Genomic DNA, 25,305 nt, shown 5'->3' with positions numbered 1-25,305 from the left:
TGATCCATTCCTTGGAACAGGCACCATACAGCATTGTCGCCACATTGGCCAGAGCTATAACCAAATCGATGCTTTAACGTGTCATGCACGTTGCATCACGTTTCTATTTCCCAGGAGCCAAGAGGAGGGGAGTAGCAGGTCCACTTTGAAGTGTTTGGAAAAAGAAAAAGAGATAATAGCAGAACTCCCAGGATGCATCAGCCTTCATAATGGTCACATTCCGGATGCCAATGGCCTCTAGCCATGTTTTTAAATTGATACTTTTTGTTCTCCTCTTTTTACCTCTGCCCCCTTGTGGCCATCCCATGCCAATGTGCCGAAAAAGGCCCCACAGAACCCCCCTGCTCCCTTGCCCTCTATTCAAGAGTCATGGTGGATCTGTGGCATCCCCCCCACCTCAAACGACAGACTCTCGCTCCAGTTGTTAGCGTCCAAAGGTGAGCGTGGTGGTGCGCTCTTGGGGAGGGAAGGGGCCACCGGGGACCTGGGACGGGGCTCTGAGGATAGAGGGCGGTGAGCGGGGCCCGGCCCCCACTGTGGCAGCAGAGGGCACAGCGGGCAGCGATACAGTCTGTATGGTGGTTCTCTCACGTGGCCCCAGCTCCTCCAGGCCCTGCGGGGGACCCTCATAGCCCATGTTGAGCCGCAGGGGCTGATGGGCCTGGCAGTAGTCCACGATAGGCTGCTCGTACCGGTAATACGCCAGCGTGCCCATCTGGTGCGGGACCTGTGTAGAGGAGGTAGGGAGGGAGGGTGACAGGGAATGAGAGTGGCAGAGGGAGAGAGAATGTGTGTGAGTAATTAAGGGAATGTATATGTAGGTGGGAGAGGGAGAGGAGGGGGAGAAAAAAAGAGAGAAATATACATTAGAGATGTCAATCTCAATCTGTTGATTGCTCTGGTAAGCCCTCTAGATACCTACTAGCAGATGGGAACAAATAATCATCAATAATTAAAATAATATCTGCAATTAAGACAAATGTTTTTGTCAAACAGTGATTATTTTGTCAGAAAACAATAACAATGGGTATCAACTGCCTAAATGTGATGTTAAAATATACCCACTAATCCAACCATTACCACTGGGCTGTCATCTCAGTGCCAGGTCCATGGATATGTATGCAGAAGACAACAGAGGTATTTTTACTCAACGTGAGCATACGCCTGTCTTGTCATACAGTGTGAACTCTACTTGCCAGTGACTCATAATGCACACTCAAATTGCAAAATGCACTACAACATGCTCATTCACATGTTCAAATAGGCGTGCAGCCGTGCACGTATATAAATGTGTCCATATCCTAGCATAAAGGGAGGATCAGTGTAAACTGAAGCAGAGTTCCATAGAGTCTAGACGACCACGATGAGACTAAATCCCCCCCCCCCCCCACACACACACCACTTTTCAAAACAAACAGATGAGCGACTTCCAGGCGTTTTCCCCAACTCACTGCCTGAGTTCATTGCCTTAACAAAGACCAATTAGCGAAGGTTGAAAGGGGCACAGAAAAAAGTGGGGAGAGATGGCAGTCGTCGGGAATGAAGTGCTTGACAGAAGTGACAGACAATCAGATCTTACAATGGCGCTCGAGATAAGAAAATAAAAAAACCAACAACAAATAGGAGACCAAGAAAGAATACAGGGAGAGATAAATAATGACAAGGGTGCTGTCTGGTGGATGATGGGAACTGGGCACGGCTCATAAATTCAGCCCTCCTATAGGCTACGTGCTCTAGTCTGATGGCTGACAGAGCAAAAACGAAACTCGTACCCGAGATTCAAGGTCTATGTAAGAGTAGAATTCATGGACTCAGTCAGTGGAGTAAGATCAGTCGTTCAGACAGAAGACTTGCCACAAGCGAAATAACCCCTATGTCTAGAAGAACAATCCATATGTAACCTTGAGCAAGGTTAAAGAGAACATACAGTACATAAAATATAGTCCCTTCTGAGCTAAGTTAATATGGTTGCTAAGGAGTGAGGTGTTATGGGTTCCCATTCCTGGCTAGGCTGTAAAGTATCAATACACTGACCTGACAGAACATATTGGGCTATGTCAATAAATACAGCTAACAAACAAACACTGTACACACTACCGAAAAAGTATGATAAAGATACTCTTTGAGGTCACATTGCAAATATCAGACCTCTTTTCACAAATGTGTCCCTCTCCCTTATAATAGACCCCCCCCCCCCCCCCCTCTCTCTCAAATGGAGTCCATTAAGCTAGACCTGTATTCATTACATTATGGGCACTCAGCGGATTACTCCCCTCTCTCTCTGTTGAGCCCCCCACCCTTCCCCCTGACCCCTCTGCTACCCACAGCTCCCTGCTTGCCCAGGTCCTACGAATTAATTAACGGATATTAACTCCTAACCGTTTCAGCGGATTCTGTCCTAGTGCTGGGACATTAATCTGGCCCGTGTGTGTGTGTGTGTGTGTGTGTGTGTGTGTGTGTGTGTAGGAATGAGTGTGTGAGAGAGAGAACTTGTTAACACACACCTGACGGTCTAGCAGCATATCCACAGTAGTCTCTGACCTCAGCGTTTTGTGATTGAATTGTCTCCTCAGAGAGGTGGACTTTAATAGAATTAGGTGTAAATCTCAGACTGATACATTTGGTGTGATGGACCAGATTAATAGGCTTACATTGTTATTTTTGTCTGTCTCTAAGGAGGTAAAAAAATCCCCATTAATTGATATTCAAGATTTGTCAGAAATATATTTTCACTGTAGCAACACTATGTTCTTACCCTGTACATAATCCCACAGAGATATAGTTATGAGGAGCCACCAGTGCCCCACGCAATAAATCCCCAGTCACACACTCCATAAAATGCAGTTTTACTGAGTTTCTCTGCTGCTGGGACGTGGTGTTTATTTTCTGGGAAATGTTTCCCCTTGGCTTTAGGAAACTTGGACCACTTTGACAAAAAACCTTCACTTTGTCCTCTCAGCTCTGCCTCGTCGGTCTGTCTGGGCACTAGGATACTGTAGCAAAGGGGAGAGGAGGAGAGCATACCCACACTCATACATGTGCAATGTGACCTTATGTTTCCAGTTAGTCTCTCAGGAAGCAGGAGGTGAGAGGCATTCAGGGCCTCTGATACTCTGTGCTGTGGAGAACAGATGTTCTAGATGTTCAGAAGTCTTATTGCTTGGGGGTAGAAGCTGTTTAGAAGCCCCTTGGACCTAGACTTGATGCTCTGGTACCTATTGCTGTGTGGTAGCAGAGAGAACAGTCTATGACTAGGTCTAATTAGAGTCTTTGACAATTTTTAGGGCCTTCTTCTGACACCGCCTGGTAAAGAGGTCCTGGATGGCAGGAAGCTTGGCCCCAGCAATGTACTGGGCCGTTTACACTACCCTCTGTAGTACCTTGCGGTCGGAGGCCAGGCAGTTGCCATACCAGGCAGTGATGCAATCAGTCAAGATACCCTCGATGGTGCAGCTGTAGAAACCTTTGAGGATCTGAGGACCCATGCCAAATCTTTTCAGTCTCCTGAGGGGGAATAGGTTTTGTCCATCCTGCTTCACAACTGTCTTGGTGTGCTTGGACAATGTTAGTTTGTTGGTGATGTGGACACGAAGGAACTTGAAGCTCTCAACCTGCTCCACTGCAGCTCTGTCCTCTTTTTCCTTTAGTCCACAGTCATCTCCTTTGTCTTGATCACGTTAAGGGAGAGGTTGTTGTCCTGGTAACAGACGGCCTGGTCTCGGACTTACTCCCTATAGGCTGTCTCGTGTTGTCGGTGATCAGGCCTACCACTGTTGTGTCAACGGCAAATTTAATGATGTTGGAGTCGTGTAATGATGTTGGAGTCGTGTAGCCATGAGTGAATAGGAAGTACAGGAAGGGACTGAGCACGCACCCCTGAGGGGCCCCTGTGTCGAGGATCAGCGTGGCGGATGTGTTGTTACCTACCCTTACCACCTGGTGATGGCCCATCAGGAAGTCCAGGATCCAATTGCAGAGGAAGGTGTTTAGTCCCAGGGTCCTTAGCTTAGTGGTGAGCTTTGAGGGCACTATGGTGTTGAAAGCTAAGCTATAGTCAATGAATAGAATTCTCACATAGGTGTTCCTTTTGTCCAGGTGGGAAAGGGCAGTGTGGAATGCAATAGAGATTGCATCATCTGTGGATCTGTTGGGGCGGTATGTAAATTGGAGTGCATCTAGGGTTTCGGGAATGATGGTGTTGATGTGAGCCATGACCAGCCTTTCAAAGCACTTCATGGCTACAGACGTGAGTGCTACAGGTCGGTAGTCATTTAGGCAGGTTACCTTGGTGTTCTTGGGCACAGGGACTATGGTGGTCTGCATAAAACATGTTGGTATTATAGACTCGGAGAGGGAGAGGTTGAAAATGTCAGTGAAGACACATACCAGTTGATCAGCGCATGCTCGCAGTACACGTCCTGGTAATCCGTCTGGCCCTGCGGCCTTGTGAATGTTGACCTGTTTAAAGGCCTTACTCACATCGGGTGCGGAGGGCGTGATCACACAATCTTCCGGAACAGCTGGTGCTCTCATGCATGTTTCAGTGTTATTTGCCTCAAAGAGAGTACAGAAGTAGTTTAGCTCATCTGGTAGGCTTGTGTCACTCGGCAGCTCTCGGCTGTGCTTCCCTTTATAGTCTGTAATGGTATGTAAGCCCTGCCACATCCGACAAGCGTCAGAGCCGGTGTAGTGCGATTCGATCTTATTGATGTATTGATCTGTATTGATGCTTTGCCTGTTTGAGGGTTCGTTGGAGGGCATAGCGGCATTTCTTATAAGCTTATAAGTCCCACTCCTTGAAAGCGGCAGGTCTAACGTTTAGCTCAGTGCGGATGCTGCCTGTAATCCATGGTTTCTGGTTGGGGTATGTACGTGGTTGGGGTATGGGGTATGGTTGGGGTATGTGGGGACGACGTCAGTAAGTGCATCGATGGGACGACGTCATCGATGCACTTACTGATGAAGCCAATGACTGATGTGGTGTACTCCTCAATGCCATTGGAGGAATCCCAGAACATATTCCAGTCTGTGCTAGCAAAACAGTCCTGTAGATTAGCTTCTGCTTTCTCTGACCACTTTTTTATTGATCTAGTCACTGGTGCTTCCTGCTTTAATTTTTGCTTATAAGCAGGAATCAGGAGGATAGGTCAGATTTTCCAAATGGAGGGCGAGCAAGAGCTTTGTATGCATCTCTGTGTGTGGAGTATAGGTGGTCCAGAGTTCTTTTTCCTCTGGTTGCACATGTAACATGCTGATAGAAATTTGGTTAAACGGATTTAAATTTCCCTGCATTAAAGTCCCCAGCTACTAGGAGCGCCACCTCTGGGTGAACGTTTTCTTGTTTGCTTATGGCGGAATACAGCTCATTCAATGCTGTCTTAGTGCCAGCCTCTGACTGTGGTGTTATGTAAACAGCTACAAAGAATAGATGAAAACTCTCTCGGTAGGTAGTGTGGTCTACAGCTTATCATGAGATACTCTACCTCAGGCGAGCAATAGCTCGAGACTTCCTTAGATATCATGCACCAGCTGTTGTTTACAAAAACACATAGACCGCCACCTCTTGTCTTACCAGATGCCGCTGTTCTATCCTGCCGGTACGTCGTATAACCAGCCAGCTGTATGTTGATATTGTCATTGTTCAGCCACAACTCCGTGAAGCATAAGATTTTACAGTTTTTAATGTCCCGTTGGTAGTTTAATCTTCCGCATAACTCGTCGATTTTATTCTCCAAAGATTGCACGTTTGCTAGCAGAATGGAGGGAAGTGGGGGTTTATTCGATTGCCTACGAATTCTCAGAAGGCAGCCTGACCTTCAGCCCCTCTTTCTCCACCTCCTCTTTGCGCAGATCACAGGGATTGGGTCCTGTTCCTGAGGAAGCAGTATATCCTTCGCGTCGGGCTCGTCAGAGTCGTGAAAGGAGAAAAAGGATCCTGCTAATCCGTGGTGAGTAATTGCAGTCCTGATGTCTAGAACTTATTTTCGGTCATAAGAGACGGTAACGGCAACATTATGTACAAAATAAGTTAAAAAGTTACAAACAACACAAATAAACGAACAAAAAAACACAATCGGCTTGGGGGAAGTAAAGCGTCTGCCTTCTTCTCTGGCACCATTTTAACATTACCTAGATTAGAATTACCTAGATTAGATTTTAGTTAAACTACTGCAAAATGTAGTTCATTTACTAGTTGAGCTACATGTAGTTCACTACTCCCCAACACTGACAACAAAGATTACTTCAAATGTTGGCATCAAAATGAAAGTACAGTAGGCCGATGCTACTGTAGCCGGCACACAATTTAGCAATGGAAATCTTACCCACTGTAAGGGCCATCCACACCAAAGACCGTAACTATATTGACAGATTATAGATAGCCTAACTATAAAATGTGGACGAGCATCCACACTCAAGGAAAGTTTATTGTTTTACAGTAGGCCTACATCTGTCAGTCAATTGATGGCCCAAATCAGCTCATCAACTCAGTCAGAGAAACACAATCCGTAGACTATTATTGGTTCCCACACCTTTCATTTTGTGACAATGGATAGGCTAATTGGGTAGCCTACAGAATGTAGCCTATTGGAATATAATAAAATAACACGTGGACAGCCGAGAAAGCTAAGGTAACTGAGCTAAATGACTATCGCCCCATAGCACTCACTTCTGTCATCATGAAGTGTTTTGAGAGACTAGTCAAGGATCATATCACCTCCACCCTACCTGACACCCTAGACCCACTCCAATTTTCTTACTGTCCCAATAGGTCCACAGACGACGCAATCGCAATCACACTGCACACTGCCCTGACCCATTTGGACAAGAGGAATACCAATGTAAGAATGCTGTTCATTGACTACAGCTCAGCATTTAACACCATAGTACCCTCCAAATTCATCATTAATTCGTCATTAACCCTGGGTCTCGACCCCGCCCTGTGCAACTGGGTCCTGGACATTCTGACGGGCCACCCCCAGGTGGTGAGGGTAGGTAACAACATCTCCACCCCGCTGATCCTCAACACTGGGGCCCCACAAGGGTGCGTTCTCAGCCCTTTCCTGTACTCCCTGTTCACCCATGACTGTGTGCCCTTGCACGCCTCCAAATCAATAATCAAGTTTGCAGACGACACTACAGTGGTAGGCTTGATTACCAACAACGACGAGACGGCCTACAGGGAGGAGGTGAAGGTCCTCGGAGTGTGGTGTCAGGAAAATCTCCTCACACTCAACGTCAACAAAACAAGGGAGAAGATTGTGGACTTCAGGAAACAGCAGAGGGAGCACCCCCCTATCCACATCGATGGGACAGTAGTGGAGAAGGTGGAAAGTTTTAAGTTCCTCGGCGTACACATCACGGACAAACTGAAATGGTCCGCCCACACAGACAGAGTGGTGAAGAAGGCGCAACAGCGCCTCTTCAACCTCAGGAGGCTGAAGAAATTTGGCTTGTCACCAAAAACACTCACAAACTTTTACAGATGCATAATCAAGAGCATCCTGTTGGGCTGTATCACCGCCTGATACGGCAACTGCTCCACCCACAACCGCAAGACTCTCCAGAGGGTAGTGAGGTCTGCCCATCGCATCACCGGGGGCAAACTACCTGCCCTCCAGAACACCTACACCACCCGATGTCACAGGAAGACCAAAAAGATCATCAAGGACAACAACCACCCGAGCCACTGCCTGTTCAGCCCGTTATCATCCAGAAGGCGAGGTCAGTACAGGTGCATCAATGCGGGGACCGAGAGACTGAAAAACAGCTTCTATCTCAAGGCCACCAGACTGTTAAACAGCCATCACTAACATTGAGTGGCTGCTGCCAACATACTGACTCAAATCTCTAGCCACTTTAATAATAAAAAATTGGATTTCATAAATGTATCAATAGTCACTTTAAACAATGCCACTTTATATAATGTTTACGTACCCTACATTACTCATCTCATATGTATATACTGTACTCCATACCATCTACCGCATCTTGCCAATGCCTTTCGGCCATCGCTCATCCATATAGTTATATGTACATATTCTTAATCATTCCTTTACACTTGTGTGTATAAGGTAGTTGTTGTGAAATTGTTAGATATTACTGCATGGTCGGAACTAGAAGCACAAACATTTCGCTACACTCGCATTAACATCTGCTAACCATGTGTATGTGACCAATACAATTTAATTTGATAACAGGGGCCTATTGCAGTCATTGCTGGCACTAGATTAACATCAGCTAGTCTCATTAAACCATCAATGCGTGCTAAATTCACCCGCACAGCTGATCTCATGTCCTACCATTGGTCACCTTTACCGCTCCCTAAAGATTATGTATGTGTTACCTTAGTCCTGCTTGCAACCAAAGTCTTTCAAGATATGTTCGCCCTCTGGTTGGTATTATCATCGCAACAATTTAGTATTTTTTGAACAATTGATCTATTTGACAAGCATTCCGTTTCAATAGAAATAAAGTATGTCCCTGTTTACCACGGCAAATCTACTGTGGCAATTTACCCAACACTTTGCATGAATTAAAACTAATTCTGGTGTAGCCAACTGTTTCCTATTTATGTTATACATTAAATACAACGGTCTTCAAAATAGGAGTGTCTGGTATGGTAATTTCTTATTAACTTCTTGTGAATAGGGGGGCGCTGTTTTCACTTTGGAAAAAATCGTGCCCAAATTAAACGGCCTCGTACTCTGTTCTAGATCATACAATATGCATATTATTATTACTATTGGATAGAAAACACTCTGAAGTTTCTAAAACTGTTTGAATTATATCTGTGAGTAAAACAGAACTCATTTTGCAGCAAACTTCCATACAGGAAGTGAAAATTCTGAAAATGAGGCTCTGTGTCAGGGCCTGCCTATTCAACTGGCTTTTATTTATGGATCTGTATGCACTTCATACGCCTTCCACTAGATGTCAACAGGCAGTGGAAGGTTGAATGGGGTGTCTAGCTTGATGTGAGGCCGAATAAGAGCTTTTGGAGTGACAGGTCTGCTCTTTTGTCAGTTTTCATCTGCACGCCGGGGAACCTCACATTGTCTTCTGAAAAGCTTTCGGTATACACTACGAATTGCTCCGGCTCTCATTTTATTGGATACATATGAGAAGAACATCATAAAGTAAGATTTTCAACTGAGTTTGACCAGTTTATTCTACGTTTATTGGGAATTTTGGAATTTTTCGTTCCATGCGCTAACCGTTTTTGGACATGGACATGGCTAGCCAAAGTTGCTAATTCGACAGAAGAAATGGACATTCTAAAACCAAACAACGATTTATTCTGGACCTAGGACTCCTTGCACAACATTCTGATGGAAGATAAGCAAAAGTAGGAGAATATTTATGATGTTATTTCGTATTTCTGTGTAATATGTTGGCTCCAACACGGCGGAGAATAGGTGAGCGCTGTCTCAAAATAATGCATTCTGTATGTTGTAGTAAAGTTATTTTTAAAAATCTACCACAGCGGTTGCATTAAGAACCAGTGTATCTTTCATTTGCCATACAACAAGTATTTTTATGTAAAGTTTATGATGAGTTCTTTGGTTAGTTTAGGTGACTGTCCAAAATATCTCCGGAGATTTTGGTGAATTGTTGCTACGTATTCACAATGTATAACCACGATTTGCAGCTCTAAATATGCACATTTTCGAACAAAACATAAATGTATTGTATAACATGATGTTATAAGACTGTCATCTGATGAAGTTGTCCAAAGGTTAGTGATTAATTTTATCTCTATTGCTGGTTTTTGCGAAAGCTATGTTGGCGGTGAATAAATGTTTTTGTGTGTTTGGCTATTGTGGTAAGCTAATATAATTCTATATTGTGCTTTCGCTGTAAAACACTTAAAAAATCGGAAATATTGGCTGGATTCACAAGATGTTTATCTTTCATTTGCTGTACACCATGTATTTTTCATAAATGTTTTATGATGAGTATTTATTTATTTCACGTTGCTCTCTGTAATTATTCTGGCTGCTTTGGTGCTATTTGTGATGGTGGCTGCAATGTAAAACTACGATTTATACCTCAAATATGCACATTTTCGAACAAAACATAAATGTATTGTATAACATGATGTTATAAGACTGTCATCTGATGAAGTTGTTCAAGGTTAGTGATTAATTTTATCTCTATTTCTGGGTTTTGTGAAAGCTACCTATGCGGTGGAAACATGGTGAAAACATGCCGTTGTGTGTTTGGCTATTGTGGTTAGCTAATATAAATACATATTGTGTTTTCGCTGTAAAACATTTTAAAAATCGGAAATGATGGCTGGATTCACAAGATGTTTATCTTTCATTTGCTGTATTGGACTTGTGATTTCATGAAATTATATTATATGATATCCCTGTCCCGTTAGGCTAGGCTATGCTAGTCAGCTTTTTTGATGAGGATGCTCCCGGATCCGGGATCGGTATCACTGAAATTAAGATCGGGGGTAAACTATCGCCAGATTGTCCATATTTTAAATGTGTAACTAAATTAAGTCAATGTGGGGCATTAAGTTATTTGTGCCAGAAGGGCGTGGGCTGGAATTGAACCGCATTCAGAAAGTATTCAGACCCCTTGACATTTTCCCCCATTCTTTTACAGCCTTATACTAAAATGAAATTTAAAAAGAAATGTCTCTCTTGAATCTACACACACTATCCCATAATGACAAAGAAAAAAAATGTTTTTTAGAAGTTTTTGCAAATGTAAAAATAAAAAACTGAAATATCACATTTACCTACGTTTTCAGACCCTTTACTCAAATTTTGTTGAATCACCTTTGACAGTGTTTACAGCGTTGAGTCTTTTTGGGTATGACACTACAAGCTTGGCACACCTGTTTGGGGAGTTTCTCCCATTGTTCTCTGCAGATCCTCTCAATATCTATCAGTTTGGATGGGGAGAATCGCTGAACAGCTATTTTCAGGTCTCTCCAGAGATGTTCGATCGGGTTCAAGTCCGGGCTCTGGCTGGGCCACTCAATGACATTCAGAGATTTGTCCCGAAGCCACTCCTGTATTGTCTTGGCTGTGTGCTTAGGGTCGTTGTCCCTTTGGAAGGTGAACCTTCGCCCCAGTCTGAGGTCCTTAGAGCAGGTTTTCATCAAGGATCTCTCTGTACATTTCTCCTTTCAGCTTTCCCTCGATCCTGACCAGTCTCCCTGCTGCGGAAAAACATCCCCACAGCATGATGCTGCCACCACCATGCTTCACCGTATGGAATTGTGCCAGGTTTCCTCCAGACATGACGCTTGGCATTTACCTCCCTGACCAAGGCCCTTCTCCCCCGATTGCCCTGTTTGGTGGGGCGGCCAGCTATAGGAAGAGTCTTGGTGGTTCCAAACTTCTTCCATTTAATATTGATGGAGGCCACTGTGTTCTTGGCGACCTTCAACGCTGCAGACATTTTTTGGTACCCTTCCCCAAATCTGTGCCTTGACACAAACCTGTCTCGGAGCACTACCGGCAATTCCTTCAACCTCATGGCTTTGTTTTTGCTTTTTTGATTTGGAAAGGCACAGGCGTGTGCCTTTCCAAATCATGTCCAATCAATTGAATTTACAACAGGTGGACTCCAATCAAGTTGTAGAAACATTTCAAGGATGATCAATGGAAACAGGATGCACCTGAGCTCAATTTCGAGTCTGATAGCAAAGGGTCTGAATACCTTTTTTATTTTTAATACATTTGCAACAATTTCAAAAAAACGGTTTTCAATTTTGTTCTATTTGATTACAGCCAACCTGATTAGAATGATTCACCTTCCTGGTTTTAAGTGACAACATCTGTGGCGCGCTGGCAATGCAACTTCTGGAGATGTGTCAATGAATGCTATCTGATCTGTAAGATGGTTCCGATTATGTTCATAAAACAAAGGCCTATTTGGGAGCAGTATAACAGTGAGTGGACATTCTCCCTTTCTATTTGTATAGGATCTTTTTCCAGCTACTGTGAAAAGTATGGATGTGCGTAAAAAACTCTCTATAGTCTGCATTGTTTTAATATTATATGCCCACTGGGAGAAATGATGGTGCCTGAAAATGTGACATTGTCTATTTGTAGTTTCATTTTGATTAGAATTTGATTTAAATTATTCCTTCTCTTTTTAGGCCTTATCAATAATTACTGTAATCTTGCTTATTGACAATGTTTGGCATGTCCATGCTCAGCCATAATGCAATTTACAGTTGGCTAGCCCCTATATCAGTGCGAAGGCTATTGAACCCATGCAATTACTTAGAACAATGTGGACTGCAAATGGGTTTAAGTTAACGGTATTTAGCAAATATAGGTCTATATTTTGTTATTTCGTTTCTGTAAGCTATTTAACAAACTATAACGGACTAACATTGGAATTGGAGTTAATTCCAAGGCAATACATAAAAGACTGTAAATACACACCTTGAAGCAACCACATATTTTGCCAAGGAGAACGTTCTGATTGGCCAGTGAGGGGCCAAGCCCCGAGACACCCACAACTTGTTTATTCATCAAAACCCAAGCCTTCCGTACAAACCCCAGCAAGTGCGCCGATAATTGAGATCGTGAAAATACAAAAAATATTTCTGACACACCCCTGAACCTAGATTAGATTAGATTAAACTTTGTCATTGAACAAGTACAAGTACAGTACAACAAAATGCAGTTAGCATCTGACCAGAAGTGCAAGTAAAAGAGTAGACATTTTTTTACAAGTGAAACAATTAAGTACAATGTAGGTTATTAAATGGGAAGTATAAATGTTCAGTGAAGGCAAATTGAAAGTGCAATGAGGCACGCAACTGAAATGCAGGAATAGCAGCAATGAAGTTACCGAGGTAGACATGTACATGTACAACTGAATAATGTCCTTATTCAGACTTTGCGAAGCAATATCAGAGTCCATTAGTACCGTGAAGAGTGCAAAGAGAGTAATGCAACAAGGTCCCTGGGAGGCAGTACTAAGCGGAGGGCAGGTGGATATGGCTAGTGCCGTGTCACAGAGTTCAGCAGGGTTACAGTAGCTGGAAAGAAACTGTTCTTGAGCCTGCTAGTGTCCCTGATGATGCTGCACGCCCTACGCAGACACCACATGCGCTGGAGGTCTACGATGGCAGAGAGCTGGTCACCAGTGATGTGCTGGGTGGTTTTCACCAACCGTTGCAGGGCCTTCCGGTTGGCCACGGAGCATCCACCAAACCACACTGTGGCGCAGTTGGTCAGAATGCTCTCAACCGTGCAGCGGTAAAAGTTCACCAGGATCCTGGGAGACAGGCGGGCATTCTTCAGCCTCCTCAAAAAGTACAGGTGCTACTGCGCCTTTTTGATCCAGGTTGAGGTGTTGAGGGTCCAGGAGAGGTCCACAGGGATGTAGACACCCAGGAATTTGAATCTGGGCACACGCTCCACCTCAGTGCCATCAATGAGAACTGGGGCGTGGCTCAGCTTTTAGACTTCCTGTAATCCACAATGAGCTCCTTGGTTTTCTTTGCATTGAGGGCCAGGTTGTTGTCAGTGCACCATGCAGCCAGATGCTTGACCTCCTCCTTGTAGGCTGACTCGTCATTGTCACTGATCAGGCCTACCACCGTGGTGTCATTTGTGAACTTGACGATGGTGTTGGAACCGTGTATAGGAATGCAGTCGTAGGTGAAGAGGGAGTTAAGGAGGGGGCTCAGCACGCAGCCCTGTGGCACACCGGTGTTCAGGTTCAGGGTTGAGGAGATGAAGTTGTCTAACCTGACAGACTGGAGTCTGTTGGTTAGGAAGTCCAAAATCCAGTTACAGAGAGAGGGGCTGATCCCTAGGTCATGGAGTTTGGGCCAATGACAGGCCTGGGCCAATGACAGGTTGAAAATGTCAGTGAAGACCTCAGCCAGCTGCCCAGCACATGCTGAGCACACGACCGGGGACGTCATCAGGACCAGCAGCCTTGCGTGCATTCACCCTGCTCAGTGCAGACAACACATCTGCGATGGATAGTCTGAGGGGGAAGTCGTCTGGGGGGAGCTCAGCTTTGATGGCTGGATCTTTGTTGTCCCTATCAAAGCGAGCATAGAACCTGTTTAACTCGTCGGCGATGGAGACATCGTTGGCTGTGGGGGCAGGTTTTCTTTTTTGGTCGTAGTCTGTGATGGCTTGGATGCCCTGCCACATGCGTCGAGGGTCGGAGTTGTTGTTGAAGTGCTCCTCAATCCAAGTTTTTGGTCATGTTTAGCCATCTTGATGCCCTTTTTCAGGTTGGCCCTGGATGAGCTGTAGGCTTCCGCATTGCCAGATCTGAATGCAGCGTTGCATGCCTTTAGTAGTAGTCGGACCTCTCTGTTCATCCAAGGCTTCTGGTTGGGGAAGGTCTTTATTAGTTTATGGGTGGTGACATTGTTGATGCAGATGTTGATGTAATCCAGAATGGAAGAAGCATATGTTTCAATGTCCTTATGGGAGTCAAGGGTGGCCTGAGGGGCAAACAATCTCCAGTCTGTGTGTTGAAACTTGTGCTGTAGTAATGAGTCTGACCCCTCTGGCCACACTTTGACTGTTCTCACTGATGATTTCACACGTTTAATGAGGAGTAAATACTTGGGGAGTAGGACCAGTGAAAGGTGATCAGACTGTCCCATGTGAGGGAGGGGAAAGGCTTTGTAAGCCTCCGGAATGTTTGTATACACGTGGTCTAGTGTATTGTCTCCTCTAGTGTGGCAGGAGACATTTTGGTGGAATTTGGGAAAAACAGTTTTCAGGTTTGAGTGGTTAAAATCCCCTGCAACAAAAGCACCATCAGGATGTGCAGTTTGCTGTTTGCTGTTTGCGGAGGTATGTAGCCTGCAGTAACAACAATGGATGTAAGCTCCAGAGGCAAGTAGAAAGGCCTGCACCTAATCATCAGGTACTCCAGATTGGTTGAGCAGTGACTCCCGGTTATGTTACTGTCTGTACACCATGCTTTGTTTACATAAATGCACAGACCACCTCCTCAGGTCTTACCAGAGTCCTCTGCCGTACGATCAGCCCTGAAGACGTTGCGTCCCTCTAGCCCAATAGCGTTGTCGGGTATGCTGTTGTTTAGACACGTTTCCGTGAAAATCATGGCGTTGCAATCCATAATCCTTTTTTGTGAGATGATTCTTAGTCGTATTTCATCCATTTTGTTCGTCAGTGACCGGACGTTAGCAAGGAAAAGGCTAGGTAGTGGAAGATGATGTGGGGTTAGCTTTTGCCTAGCCCGGAGGCCAACCCGCTTCCCTCGCCTTTGTTTATGATCTCGACGCCGCTTCCGGGCACTTCCTCTCGGCGATGTTTCAGTCTCCCGGGGCGTCTTCGCAATCTCCAGTGGAAGTTGTAAGTTGTCAAAAACTCTCTTTGTGCATTGTGTTCCAATATCCAGGAGTTCTTGTTGGCTATATAAAGTGTATGTCGGGCTGTACTGAGTGAATAAACTAAGAACTATTAAGTAAATTACAGCTAATTCGCAAAATCTGGGTAGACGCCGACCCTCGCGCTGTACACACGCCGCCATGATGTACCTATAGCGCTACCTTAGATTTACCATTGTGTTAGGTTTGTTAAAATCGAGCTCTGAGTGTGTTATACACGTGTGCATTTACAGCTGAGTGTTTCCCTAAACAAGCTGCTACCCTCCTGCTAATTCCTTAAATGACCGCCCCTCCCTTTATGTGCACTGCAGTGTTGATTACAGGTCTCTGACACCCCACGGATAACCCTGCCTCACTCCACTCTACATAGACACATACACAAGTACACACACACGCTCGTCGTTTGCACGCACGCACGCGTGCACACACATACGCCCAATTCAAAAAAAAATGAGCGCTGCCCCCTTCACGCACCAGCGCCTGCCCACCGTTGGCTTATCACTCTGCTCTCACACTGTACAGACACCAGAGGAGGTTCTACAAACAGCAAATGGGACGTGAAATGTTACTCAATGCTCAACACTAGTTCTCCTGTACTGCCTGCCCAAGTCTCTTTCCTGTACTGCATGCCTAAGTATTTTTCTTACATGTTCAACACAGTGCATTGTAGTATCTAGGATCTACATCTGTTTATATTAGTTACTATGCTGTTACTAAGCAGTGATGTATTACGACAGTGTTACGTTACTACACCTAATAGGAAATGCACATGCGCACTAGTGTGCCCGGGAACTGTAGAGCACGAGAGGTTTTGACTAAACGAAAACTAACTGTACTCCCGTCTCCTGCCTGGTCATTTCTCCACAACACAAATATTACATGCATAATTACCGGTGCTAATGATTTTTCTGCTGACTTTCTGCAGCTGCATTGAGAAAAGGTAAGTCTAAGATGGCAAACAACTCTAACCTATCTCTCGCAGTCTGACAGGCTCTAGCTGTCTCACACCTTGCTGCTGTTAAGGAATATAAAACCTTTGCTTTTCCTGTACTCAGAATGGGAATAAGAGATTGTGTTGTAACATTTCATTTGCTGCTCTCTCAGTCCACAGTTCCCTGCATCGTTCAAGGACAAATCTCTGTCTGCACTGACTTGACATAGGGGTCAAAGTCCTTAGATATATTCATCAGGGAATCTGTCCATAAACTCCTTTATGGTTTCTTTTTTTATTCAATAGGAGAGCTTAGTGTATTTGCTCATTCAAGGTCATCACCAAGCATCCCTCATGAATAAGACAGCGGATGGGGCTTATTCAGTTAACTCAAACAAAGTGGATGAGAATGACCATAAAAAGACAACAGAGTGTCTTTGTGGGTACTATACTTCATATGGCTTTCATTTAGTTGAAGTCAGCATGGTAGTGATGTGTAGTTCCGGAACAATTATTTCATGATTCGTTTTTCTGAGTGACTTCCTTATTTTAGTTGTTTGTTTGACTTGCTGGCCGCAATTAGTCCTACAGCAGGATTGATACACGCTCCTCTGGATCAGCGGCCCCAGAGACGTGCTTTGACCTACAACCGTCTGTCATAAATGTGCACAGAAAAATAGATAATGCTGCAGGCAGGCAGCATAGAGAAGAAAAATACATGTATAGAACTGATAATTGATTGCATGGTGCAAGAATGACTTGCAATTAATTGGCAATTAATGTATTATTGAATGTGATGAATGACACATAGAACCAAAACATACTCTGCTCAACAAAAATGTATAATTTAGGGGTCTGCAGTTCGCAAAGATATTATGCTTATTACTCTCAAGGTAGTCAAGCAATGCACTCCCCAAGAGTCATTCACAATCTAGTACGGTTGCGGCCACAACTAGACCTCATTTCAAATGTATCAAGAAATAATCTAATTTGTATGCCTAGCAATCAACAAATGTACATTGTTTAAAGCACACTTTTACAAGTCTCAGTCACAAATGACAGCTCCAAAAAGCCCCCTATGGTGAATGACATGTGAACTAGAGGCTTGTAGAAACATGACGACTCTTTCAAATGCTCTGTTCATCATTCGCCGGTAGGGAGTCCTGCATGCATTACTGACTCATTTGAACAAAATGAGTTGAAAGATTTGTTCTTTTGACTGAACGAGTGGAGAAAAGACCCAAACTTCCCATCACTATAGCATGGGGCTATACCTTGTAGAGTGAGTCATCTATAGTTCATCATGCTAATGCTGTGTTGACTACAGGCTGTCAACACATCTTTCACATACTGTAATTAGGAGTAAAACGCTGTTTTCTACATAGTCTGAATCTGATGCAAACACTAACAGCAACAGCTAAAACCTCCGCTCTGAATCAGGTGTGTCTGTGGCAATGTACTAAGATACATTAAAAAAATTACCGTGAGGTGCTTTTTGTGTCAAAGGGATACCATTCTTTTCATATTTTTCTGCAGTTCTTTGTGAATTGAAACTTTCCAGTTTTCACTTTTCGCTTGGCCTAAAATGGCTTTCTCCTGGGGTGCTCTGTCAAGGAGGACCATTGGCTGTGTGTCTGAGTGATGAGCGCAGCCCAAAGTAAGCGCTGTGTGGCCAGTCTTGGCTCTATGCTGGGCTGCATCTGTCTGACTTTAATCAGAGATATTGGGAAGGAGTGTGCCTGTCTGTGTACCCAGGCCAAGGCTTTAAAGACCTGACTAATAACACATGTCAGGACGACCTGGGTGACGACCAGCCCAATATATACCTTTACTGTAGCTACGTAGCTCTCTCCGTCCCTGTCTCTTCTTCTCTCCAAAGGAAATACGAACAAAAATAATTTAAAAGACGGGCAGAACTTTGAGTTCACTTAATTTCCCCATGACTCCTCGGCCATGCCGTTCTTAGACAGTAAAAGCATTGGGTGCTTTTGCTGGTAGGTACCAGACAAAAGGAAGTATAAAAAATCAAATTTTATTTGTCGCATACACGTGTTTAGCAGATTTTATTGCTGGTGTAGCAAAATGCTTTTTTCTCTAGCTCGAACAGTGCAGTAATACCTAACAAGTAATATCTAATAATTCCACAACTATACACACAAATCTAAAGGAAAAGAATGGAATAAATTAAGAATATATAAATATTTGGGCGAGCAGTGTCAGAGCAGCATAGACTAAGATACAGTAGAACAGGATAGAATACAGAGTAATGCAAAATATGTAAACATTATTCAAGTGACTAGTGTTCCATTATTAAAGTGGCCAGTGATTTCAAGTCTATGTATATAGAGCAGCAGCCTCTAATGTGCTAGTGATGGCTATTTAACAGTCTGATGGCCTGGAGATAGAAGCTGTTTTTCAGTCTCTCGGGCCCAGCTTTGATGCACCTGTACTGACCTTGCCTTCTGAATGATAGCGAGGTGAACAGGCAGTGGCTTGGGTGGTTGTTATCCTTGATGATCTTTTGCTGTAGGTGTTCTGGAGGGCAGGTAGTTGCCAAACCAGGGGGGAGGGGGATACAGCCCGACAGGAAGCTCTCAATTGTGCATCTGTAAAAGTTTGTGAGGATTTTAGGTGCCAAGCCAAATTTCTTCATCCTTCAGCCTTCTTCACCACACTGTCTGTGTAGGTGGACCATTTTAGTTTTTCAGTGATGTGTACGCCAAGGAAGTTGAAGCTTTGGTCGGCTGTCAGGAAATCCAGGACCCAGTTGCACAGGGTAGATTCACACCGAGGGCCTCAAGCTTAATGATGAGCTTGGAGGGTACTATGGTGTTGAATGCTGAGCTATGAACAGCATTCTTACATAGGTATTCCTTTTGTCCAGATGGGATAGGGCAGTGTGCAGTGCGATGATGATTGCATCGTCTGTGGATCTATTGGGGTGGTAAGCAAATTGAAGTGGGTCTAGGATAGTGGTCGCCAACCGGTCGAAGCCAACAAACGATAAAGGCTTGTGCTCCTTTTTTTTAAAATCATGTTGAGCTGTTGCCAGTAGGTGCACTTGATTCAAAAGTCCTGCACACCGGGTAAGCAAAGTGTTGCCATGAGACAAACTCCGCCTATCCGGCGGACCGACAAATCTGTGACTAAATTGAGTGCACCTACTGAGCTGTCCAGTCAGATAGCTCAAATCACCGTGGCTACAGAGCTTCCATGACCCTGGCCACAGCCAAGTTTAATAGGCTACTAGCCTACGTAAGATGTAATAACTTTTAAAACCATGACCACAGAGAGACTGTTAATGAATACAGCAAATAGCTGCTGTTTTTATGAGTGAGTTCATGTTTAAGTTTATATTCACAACTGTCACTGTTTTTATTCAACACTATAACAAAACGCGCTTCTCCGTACTTCCGCTCGGGCTGTAGCTGCAATGAATGAGTAGTATTGATAGCCCTGCGTTTTACTATTATTAGCAGCTCGACGTGTCGATTTTAATATTAAGGAATATTTAACTTTCTCTCGTCATAGGAACAACATCAATTTGTACATGAGGCAGATGCGGTGCAACTCGAGTTTCACCATCAGGTGGAAGACGGTTTCTCCTCTCCCTGGTCAGTCTCACCAGAGGAAAGAAAGGAGAGAGCAGGGACCGTGAGAGGCGGTTGGGAATAATTGTGTTGAACAGTCATCCAACTCTGAATTCGAAGTCGGGCATCTTTCTAGAGCTCCGACTTTTCGACCTGAAGATCACTGACGTCGTGATTTGACCTCGTTGACCATCAGATGCAGGTACCATCAGTCCAGTAAAATAAAAAAGCTAATCATTTCAATTCATGCTCCACAGTGCCTCACAAGTGTTAAACCAACTGATCTATTTTGTTATCAAAGCTTAAGTTTTTAAATATATTATTGTCTGATTAACAATATTGGCAGGCCGATCATATAGCCAATATGCTGTGATAATATATTAGGTCAACTGCCCAAACCTCATTCCTACATAACTGTTTGTGTCAGGTTAATTTGAAACAAAAAAATCTGAGCAGTAGATCTCAGCCCTCTTTGACTGCGAAAGTGATCTTGACTCAGAAAAGGTTGGTGACCACTGGTCTAGGGTGTCAGGTAAGGTAGAGGTGATATAATCCTTGACTAGTCTCTCAAAGCACTTCATGATGACAGGAGTGAGTGCTACGGGGCGATAGTCATTTACTTCAGTTACCTTTGCTTTCTTGGGTACAGAAAGCAAAGGGGGACAGCAGACTGATAGGGAGAGATTGAATATGTCCGTAAACACTCCAGCCAGCTGGTCTGCGCATGCTCTAAGATGCGGCTAGGGATGCCGTCTGGGCCGGCAGCTTTGCAAGGGTTAATACGCTTAAATGTCTTACTTACGACTGCCACGGAAAAGGAGAGCCCACAGTCCATCGTAGTGGGCCACGTCAGTGGCACTGTGCTATCCTCAATGCAGGCGAAGAAGGTGTTTAGCTTGTCTGGAAGCAAGACGTCGGTGTCCGCGATGTGGCTGATTTTCCCTTTGTAGTCCGTGATTGTCTGTAGACCCTACCACATACGTCTTATGTCTGAGCCGTTGAATTGCGACTCCACTTTGTCTGTATACTTACGTTTTGCCTGTTTGATTGCTTTACGGAGGGATTCAAAACACTGTTTGTGTAGGTGGACCATTTTAGTTTTTCAGTGATGTGTACGCCAAGGAAGTTGAAGCTTTGGTCGGCTGTCAGGAAATCCAGGACCCAGTTGCACAGGGTAGATTCACACCGAGGGCCTCAAGCTTAATGATGAGCTTGGAGGGTACTATGGTGTTGAATGCTGAGCTATGAACAGCATTCTTACATAGGTATTCCTTTTGTCCAGATGGGATAGGGCAGTGTGCAGTGCGATGATGATTGCATCGTCTGTGGATCTATTGGGGTGGTAAGCAAATTGAAGTGGGTCTAGGATAGTGGTCGCCAACCGGTCGAAGCCAACAAACGATAAAGGCTTGTGCTCCTTTTTTTTAAAATCATGTTGAGCTGTTGCCAGTAGGTGCACTTGATTCAAAAGTCCTGCACACCGGGTAAGCAAAGTGTTGCCATGAGACAAACTCCGCCTATCCGGCGGACCGACAAATCTGTGACTAAATTGAGTGCACCTACTGAGCTGTCCAGTCAGATAGCTCAAATCACCGTGGCTACAGAGCTTCCATGACCCTGGCCACAGCCAAGTTTAATAGGCTACTAGCCTACGTAAGATGTAATAACTTTTAAAACCATGACCACAGAGAGACTGTTAATGAATACAGCAAATAGCTGCTGTTTTTATGAGTGAGTTCATGTTTAAGTTTATATTCACAACTGTCACTGTTTTTATTCAACACTATAACAAAACGCGCTTCTCCGTACTTCCGCTCGGGCTGTAGCTGCAATGAATGAGTAGTATTGATAGCCCTGCGTTTTACTATTATTAGCAGCTCGACGTGTCGATTTTAATATTAAGGAATATTTAACTTTCTCTCGTCATAGGAACAACATCAATTTGTACATGAGGCAGATGCGGTGCAACTCGAGTTTCACCATCAGGTGGAAGACGGTTTCTCCTCTCCCTGGTCAGTCTCACCAGAGGAAAGAAAGGAGAGAGCAGGGACCGTGAGAGGCGGTTGGGAATAATTGTGTTGAACAGTCATCCAACTCTGAATTCGAAGTCGGGCATCTTTCTAGAGCTCCGACTTTTCGACCTGAAGATCACTGACGTCGTGATTTGACCTCGTTGACCATCAGATGCAGGTACCATCAGTCCAGTAAAATAAAAAAGCTAATCATTTCAATTCATGCTCCACAGTGCCTCACAAGTGTTAAACCAACTGATCTATTTTGTTATCAAAGCTTAAGTTTTTAAATATATTATTGTCTGATTAACAATATTGGCAGGCCGATCATATAGCCAATATGCTGTGATAATATATTAGGTCAACTGCCCAAACCTCATTCCTACATAACTGTTTGTGTCAGGTTAATTTGAAACAAAAAAATCTGAGCAGTAGATCTCAGCCCTCTTTTTGACTGCGAAAGTGATCTTGACTCAGAAAAGGTTGGTGACCACTGGTCTAGGGTGTCAGGTAAGGTAGAGGTGATATAATCCTTGACTAGTCTCTCAAAGCACTTCATGATGACAGGAGTGAGTGCTACGGGGCGATAGTCATTTACTTCAGTTACCTTTGCTTTCTTGGGTACAGAAAGCAAAGGGGGACAGCAGACTGATAGGGAGAGATTGAATATGTCCGTAAACACTCCAGCCAGCTGGTCTGCGCATGCTCTAAGATGCGGCTAGGGATGCCGTCTGGGCCGGCAGCTTTGCAAGGGTTAATACGCTTAAATGTCTTACTTACGACTGCCACGGAAAAGGAGAGCCCACAGTCCATCGTAGTGGGCCACGTCAGTGGCACTGTGCTATCCTCAATGCAGGCGAAGAAGGTGTTTAGCTTGTCTGGAAGCAAGACGTCGGTGTCCGCGATGTGGCTGATTTTCCCTTTGTAGTCCGTGATTGTCTGTAGACCCTACCACATACGTCTTATGTCTGAGCCGTTGAATTGCGACTCCACTTTGTCTGTATACTTACGTTTTGCCTGTTTGATTGCTTTACGGAGGGATTCAAAACACTGTTTGTGTAGGTGGACCATTTTAGTTTTTCAGTGATGTGTACGCCAAGGAAGTTGAAGCTTTGGTCGGCTGTCAGGAAATCCAGGACCCAGTTGCACAGGGTAGATTCACACCGAGGGCCTCAAGCTTAATGATGAGCTTGGAGGGTACTATGGTGTTGAATGCTGAGCTATGAACAGCATTCTTACATAGGTATTCCTTTTGTCCAGATGGGATAGGGCAGTGTGCAGTGCGATGATGATTGCATCGTCTGTGGATCTATTGGGGTGGTAAGCAAATTGAAGTGGGTCTAGGATAGTGGTCGCCAACCGGTCGAAGCCAACAAACGATAAAGGCTTGTGCTCCTTTTTTTTAAAATCATGTTGAGCTGTTGCCAGTAGGTGCACTTGATTCAAAAGTCCTGCACACCGGGTAAGCAAAGTGTTGCCATGAGACAAACTCCGCCTATCCGGCGGACCGACAAATCTGTGACTAAATTGAGTGCACCTACTGAGCTGTCCAGTCAGATAGCTCAAATCACCGTGGCTACAGAGCTTCCATGACCCTGGCCACAGCCAAGTTTAATAGGCTACTAGCCTACGTAAGATGTAATAACTTTTAAAACCATGACCACAGAGAGACTGTTAATGAATACAGCAAATAGCTGCTGTTTTTATGAGTGAGTTCATGTTTAAGTTTATATTCACAACTGTCACTGTTTTTATTCAACACTATAACAAAACGCGCTTCTCCGTACTTCCGCTCGGGCTGTAGCTGCAATGAATGAGTAGTATTGATAGCCCTGCGTTTTACTATTATTAGCAGCTCGACGTGTCGATTTTAATATTAAGGAATATTTAACTTTCTCTCGTCATAGGAACAACATCAATTTGTACATGAGGCAGATGCGGTGCAACTCGAGTTTCACCATCAGGTGGAAGACGGTTTCTCCTCTCCCTGGTCAGTCTCACCAGAGGAAAGAAAGGAGAGAGCAGGGACCGTGAGAGGCGGTTGGGAATAATTGTGTTGAACAGTCATCCAACTCTGAATTCGAAGTCGGGCATCTTTCTAGAGCTCCGACTTTTCGACCTGAAGATCACTGACGTCGTGATTTGACCTCGTTGACCATCAGATGCAGGTACCATCAGTCCAGTAAAATAAAAAAGCTAATCATTTCAATTCATGCTCCACAGTGCCTCACAAGTGTTAAACCAACTGATCTATTTTGTTATCAAAGCTTAAGTTTTTAAATATATTATTGTCTGATTAACAATATTGGCAGGCCGATCATATAGCCAATATGCTGTGATAATATATTAGGTCAACTGCCCAAACCTCATTCCTACATAACTGTTTGTGTCAGGTTAATTTGAAACAAAAAAATCTGAGCAGTAGATCTCAGCCCTCTTTTTGACTGCGAAAGTGATCTTGACTCAGAAAAGGTTGGTGACCACTGGTCTAGGGTGTCAGGTAAGGTAGAGGTGATATAATCCTTGACTAGTCTCTCAAAGCACTTCATGATGACAGGAGTGAGTGCTACGGGGCGATAGTCATTTACTTCAGTTACCTTTGCTTTCTTGGGTACAGAAAGCAAAGGGGGACAGCAGACTGATAGGGAGAGATTGAATATGTCCGTAAACACTCCAGCCAGCTGGTCTGCGCATGCTCTAAGATGCGGCTAGGGATGCCGTCTGGGCCGGCAGCTTTGCAAGGGTTAATACGCTTAAATGTCTTACTTACGACTGCCACGGAAAAGGAGAGCCCACAGTCCATCGTAGTGGGCCACGTCAGTGGCACTGTGCTATCCTCAATGCAGGCGAAGAAGGTGTTTAGCTTGTCTGGAAGCAAGACGTCGGTGTCCGCGATGTGGCTGATTTTCCCTTTGTAGTCCGTGATTGTCTGTAGACCCTACCACATACGTCTTATGTCTGAGCCGTTGAATTGCGACTCCACTTTGTCTGTATACTTACGTTTTGCCTGTTTGATTGCTTTACGGAGGGATTCAAAACACTGTTTGTTTTCGGCCATATTCCCTGTCACGTTGTCATGTTTAAATGCGATGTTTTGGGCTTTCAGTTTTGTGCAAATGCTGCCATCTATCCAAGGTCTCTGGTTAGGGTAGGTTTACTAGTCACAGTGGGTACAACATCTCCTATACACTTCCTGAAAAACACAGTCGTCTATGTTATTCTCGGAGGCTACTGGGAACATATCCCAGTCCACGTGATAAAAACAATCTTCAAGCATGGATTCCGATTGGTCAGACCAGCATTGAATAATCCTCAGCACGGGTAATTATTTTTGAATTTCTGTCTATAGGAAGGGAGGAGCAAAATGGAGTCGTGATCAGATTTGCCGAAGGGAGGGCGGGGAAG

At 44.3% G+C, this 25,305-nt stretch overlaps 1 protein-coding gene across 1 annotated transcript in view; it reads right to left on the bottom strand.

Moving 5' to 3' along the window:
* Positions 1 to 424: 424 nt before the first annotated feature.
* LOC120021016 (leucine-rich repeat transmembrane neuronal protein 4) overlaps positions 425 to 25,305 on the bottom strand; it is a 153,227-nt gene continuing 128,346 nt past the window's right edge. Inside the window, exon 3 of the mRNA XM_038964675.1 lies at positions 425 to 727. Within this exon, the coding sequence (XP_038820603.1) occupies positions 425 to 727 (303 nt within the window). The remainder of the gene's footprint in view (positions 728 to 25,305) is intronic.

Source organism: Salvelinus namaycush, chromosome 26 (assembly GCF_016432855.1).
Source record: "Salvelinus namaycush isolate Seneca chromosome 26, SaNama_1.0, whole genome shotgun sequence".
Classification (NCBI taxonomy): Eukaryota; Metazoa; Chordata; class Actinopteri; order Salmoniformes; family Salmonidae; genus Salvelinus; species Salvelinus namaycush.
The sequence above is the reverse complement of the archived record's forward strand: the minus strand, read 5'-3'. Positions and strand labels throughout refer to the sequence as shown.